This window comes from Solea senegalensis, unplaced genomic scaffold (assembly GCF_019176455.1).
Source record: "Solea senegalensis isolate Sse05_10M unplaced genomic scaffold, IFAPA_SoseM_1 scf7180000016692, whole genome shotgun sequence".
Taxonomy (NCBI): domain Eukaryota; kingdom Metazoa; phylum Chordata; class Actinopteri; order Pleuronectiformes; family Soleidae; genus Solea; species Solea senegalensis.
In genome coordinates, this window is record NW_025321962.1 from 474 (window position 1) to 5636 (window position 5163).

Below are 5163 nucleotides of genomic sequence, written 5' to 3' on the forward strand. Positions count from 1 at the left end.
TTTTTTGAAGGCAGATTTGACTTCCATAGAAAAGTATTTTAATATAAATTGACATGACTAAATGGCACTTGTGATTCCCATATTTTTGTGCAAAACTCTTTCTCCTCCAAACTCCTGGACTGCGTTCCACATGAGAAGTAAGAGCACAGATTGTGTGTCTGCGCCGCTGCGGTTTTCGTCTTAAACCCAAACATACACATGTACACACACAAGAATGTGAAATCCAACTTTTCATAGGCGTCTAAACCAAACGAGGTCAAAGACACACAGTTTTGAAAATCCCAGTAGACATTTTGTGGTGAAACGATAAAGAATCATATCATATAAAGAACTTGCGCAACCTCGTTCCTCGAATGCCAGTTGCTAAGCGATTTTATGAAAATCTTTAAACCAGAGGTGAAATGGCATTTTTAAATCAAAATAAATGGAAGAAGCAAAAGGAAAAAAAGGAAAAGAATCAAGGCAGTTTGTGCCAGGACAGTTGATTAAAGCACTTACGCAGAGTGCCAGCATGTTATTTCCCTCCAAGTAATGTGTGAGGATTTTGCAGTGTGAAGGATAATAAATAGAAGAGTGGACTGCGTTTCAAAGCTCTGTGGCGTGGGTTGCGTGGGGTCAGATGGTATTTCCCACTAAACACCGTTAAAGTGTTTCGGCTGTCGGAGGGAAACAGTCAGCATCCAAAGGAAGCAGAGGTGATTTCTGTTGTTTTCTCACACACACACACACACCTTCTTCTTCTTCTACTTACTGTGGTCGACTGAAACACTGAGCTCAGGCTTCTGCTGATTCCTGTCCAGGCTCGGCCTCAGCATTCCTCAGTCCTGGGGAGGGAAAGCCAACATGTTTATCTTTGCATGTTTAAGGCTTTTGTCAGATTTGCAAAGTTCTTTTTCTTTTCTTTTTTTCTTTTCTTTTTTTTCCTGTAAAGATGTTGTTAACATGGCTGCCATCAGGGGACGTAAGGAAAAGCAGATTTTAGCCTCTTAACAAAATACTTGCCACATAAAAGCCACAGCAGTCTAAGTTTATGAAGTCTTAAGAACATGTTCACATCTTTATTTCACTGTGAGACAGACTTTTCCAACAGGACACTGAAGTTGATGTAAACCGCTCACTCTCCCACACCAAAGCCCATAGAGAAAATCAGTGATTTTAGCTCACGGGGACACAGGACCTGCTGCTTTACTGCTGCCTCGTGTGGTCACTTTGTGTCACTAAAATAAATTGGAATGAAGTATTTAGAAAGCTAAATTGACAAAATAAGACATTAGAACTCAGTGATGGAGGCAGCAGTGGATCAACAACTCAACTGTGTGTGTGTGTGTGTGTGTGTGTGTGTGTGTGTGTGAATGTGTGTGTGTGTGTGATGTTAAAATCAGTGATTTTCTCTGTGGACTTTGGTGTGGGAGAGTGAGTGAGTTCAGTTTCCTGTTGGAAAAGTGTGTGTAACAGTGAGATAAAGATGTGGATATGTACTAAAGATAAAGTAGACATTATCATTTATGAGGTGAGCTGTTATTTAAATACCTAAAATCATGTTTTCACCAGTTCAGTGTCTGTGATCTAAAAACACATAATCCACTAAACTGTTCCGTCCTTTTGTTCCACTTTCTTGCCTCAACTGCTCCACATACCATTTCTCTCTGCCGTCTCTCTGTTGGCAGGAGTAACAGACACTCGGTGGGGGCTTCACAGAGTGCTTCTCCAGGGTGCTCCAGTAGGAGCTCTCTGACTAATGGGGAGCTGCCTGAGGAGCAGAGCCCAGCGCCGGGTTCCTCCGCTCACCGTCTCTCCTCTAAGAGTGCTGGAAGTCCAGGAAACAGCGCAGGTAAACGCCACACTCACACGATTTACACTTTAATAACAAACTGCACTTGAACCACAACAAAGACGTGCCGTCTGCTGCATCGTGGGAAATAACCACTTCATCTCACATCGTACGACTTTCTGATGATTATATACACAATGCTTTTTCTTTACGTAGAGATTTAGACACATGATACCTCAGCATTATTGAAGTGGTGTTTATACAAAGTCACTTTGTGCACTTCCTGTGGCAGGAGGACACAAACTCACCAGCTATCGTAGACTTAAGTTAGGCTTCAGTGAGCTGATGTTTACGTCCTGCTTCACCGCAACATCATCATCATCGTTGTTATTTTTCACTTTATTTTAACCATTCTCTCAATCTTCCCTCAGACAAAGTAGAGTTGTCGTCAAATGGGCCAGAGAGCAGTCACGGCGGTGTGGCCTGTCACACGCCTCCTCCACTCGCGCCGTCGTGCGTATCCCCGGCTGCCGGTGGCGGCAGCAGCAGCAGCAGCAGTCCTCCTCCAGGACAGGACGTTCTGTGTCCAGCAGGTCCAGCAGAGCCCGGTCTGAACTCCATGCCCAGCACCAGCAGCAGCACGGAGCAGACGAGCAGCAACACGACGACAGAGTCCCTCCCTGCAGGGTGAGAACCAGGACTTCTCATTACTGTATCTGTACACGATATCTGGAAAATTCACTGATCTGTCAGATCACCAGTCTGATCACCAGTCTGATCACCAGTCTGACCACCAGTCTGATCACCAGTCTGACCACCAGTCTGACCGCAGGTCTGATCACCGAGTCTGACCACCAGTCTGATCACCAGTCTGATCACCAGTCTGACCACCAGTCTGACCACCAGTCTGACCACCAGTCAGATCTGACAGATCACTGGTGGTACATCACCCCACGCGACCCTCATGGAGGATAAAGCTTTTCCATGTGGACGCAGATATGTCTGTCTTTTACACGATGGTTTAGGCTTTGTTCCGTTTCGTGTGGGTGTGGCCTGAGTGAAGACAGTCTTGACAAATTCTCTTCTATAATTTATAATACTATACCTTTGTCTCTCTCTCTCTCTCTGTGTGTTCAGTTGGGAGCAGCGAGTGTTGCCTCATGGCAGAGTGTACTACGTCGACCACAACACCAAAACCACAACCTGGGAGAGACCACTGCCTCCAGGGTAGGCATGTTCATGTGTTCATCTGTGCTTTTCTCTCTGTTATCGGACAGATGTCACATGACTCTGGGGTCGTTACGGAAAACTGTGAAATAAAGCAGTGAACGCATTTTTAAGACTTCACTCACTTTTACTCTGAGGTAGCCTTAATATGTTGAGCGATTTTAGAATTGTAAGTCGATTTTAGAATTACAAGTCGATTTTAGAATCGCGAGTCGATTTTAGAATCGCGAGTCGATTTTAGAATCGCGAGTCGATTTTAGAATTACAAGTCGATTTTAGAATCGTGAGTCGATTTTAGAATCGCGAGTGGATTTTGGAACTGGATAAAGGCATAAGAAGCATGCGTTGAAGCACGGAGCATGAATGGTGTTTATAACGTGAGCGCGCGTCTGTGTTTGTGCATCATGAGGGGAGTAAAAGCTGCGACACACTCCTGCACCTTTATGTGTGTGACAGAGAGAAAGAGAGGCTGTGTTTAGGAAAAGGTCACCCCCACCTCTCCAACCTCCAACCCCCATCTCACATTTTCCGTGTGAGGGAAGAGAGCGGGGGGGCGGGGGCGAGAACAAAAGTCCTTTCTCAGCATCCACATGTACTTGCACATGCAGCAGCAGCAGCAGCAGCAGTGGCAGCAGTGTGTTGTGTTGGTCGCTGGACCTTCACAGGATCAATTAGCTGGCTAATGCTGCGCTACACACACACATACACACACCAGGAACTGTTTAAGGTTTGGAAGCTGAATTAAATTTGTCCTAAGATGACTGCAGGAAAACATACTGTTCTTTATCAAATCTACTACGAGCTCAGCTCCTCCTCCTCCTCGTCATAGTCCAGCAGTAGTTTATAAAAAAATACAATAATCCATGTCACATGACATCCATAGACCACAAAGTCACACTATGCTGAGCCTACATCTTGTCGTAGATTTTTAAACTATGAGTAGATTTTGAAACTATAAGTAGATTTTGAAACTATAAGTAGATTTTGAAACTATGAGTAGATTTTGAAACTATGAGTAGATTTTGAAACTATGAGTAGATTTTGAGCTATGAGTAGATTTTGATATATAGGTAGATTTTGAAACTGTGGTAGATTTTGAGTACTATAAGTAGATTTTGAAACTATGGTAGGTTGCAAACTATGAGGTAGATTTTGGAGAACTTATGAGTGAATTTTGATACTATAGAAGTAGATTTTGAAATATGAGTAGATTTTTGAAGTACTATAAGTAGATTTTTGGAAACTATGAGTAGATTTTAGAACTACTTGGTAGTTTTGATACTATAGTGGAATTTTGATACTATAAGTAGATTTTGAAACTATGAGTAGATACTATAAGTAGATTTTGAAACTATGAGTAGATTTTTGATATGGTGGGATTTTGAAACTATGAGTAGATTTTGAAACTATGAGTAGATTTTTGGCTATAAAGTAGATTTTTAAGCTTCAGTAGATTTTTAAACTATAAGTAAGATTTTGGAAACTCTGAGTAGATTTTTTAAACTATAAGTAGATTTTGAAACTATGAGTAGATTTTGAAACTATGAGTAGATTTTGGGAAGCATAGTAGATTTTGAAACTATGAGTAGATTTTGAAACTATGTTAGATTTGAAACTATGAGTAGATTTTTAAACTATGAGTAGATTTTGAAACTATAAGTAGATTTTGAAACTATAAGTAGATTTTTAAACTACGAGTAGATTTTTAAACTATAAGTAGATTTTGAAACTATGAGTAGATTTTTAAACTATGAGTAGATTTTGAAACTATAAGTAGATTTTGAAACTATGAGTAGATTTTGAAACTATGAGTAGATTTTGAAACTATGAGTAGTTTTCTATCACGCCAGTCGCACCACTCCGCTCAGCTAATGTGGATTGACTCTGTTTGTAAAGTTGTCGTTGCGTCCAGTGTGAACACAGGACTAGAGAGAGCTGGAGGCTATGACGTGATTTTGTCCATGAAAACACAAAGGTGGGCGTGTTGAGATGTGTTTCAGTTTAAGACCATTTTTTCCCTGTTACATCCCCGTACAGTCCAGGGGAAGCAGGGAGTAACACGGTAAAAACAAAAACCTCAGGATCAAAGATGGTTGTGTTTCCTGGGCTCCCAAAAACGAGAGTTCGTTGTGGACAAAAATGCTAATTTGCGGTGATGGTAGCTC

At 41.7% G+C, this 5163-nt stretch overlaps 1 protein-coding gene across 1 annotated transcript; it reads left to right on the forward strand.

The window, feature by feature from the left end:
* Positions 1-1667: 1667 nt before the first annotated feature.
* On the forward strand, positions 1668-3029 carry LOC122763301 (NEDD4-like E3 ubiquitin-protein ligase WWP2; the record flags this gene model as incomplete). The annotated part of the gene is made up of 3 exons (XM_044018285.1): positions 1668-1831; positions 2203-2458; positions 2909-3029. Coding segments are annotated over 3 exons (514 nt in total), but the record flags the coding sequence as incomplete, so codon positions are not given.
* Positions 3030-5163: the final 2134 nt, after the last annotated feature.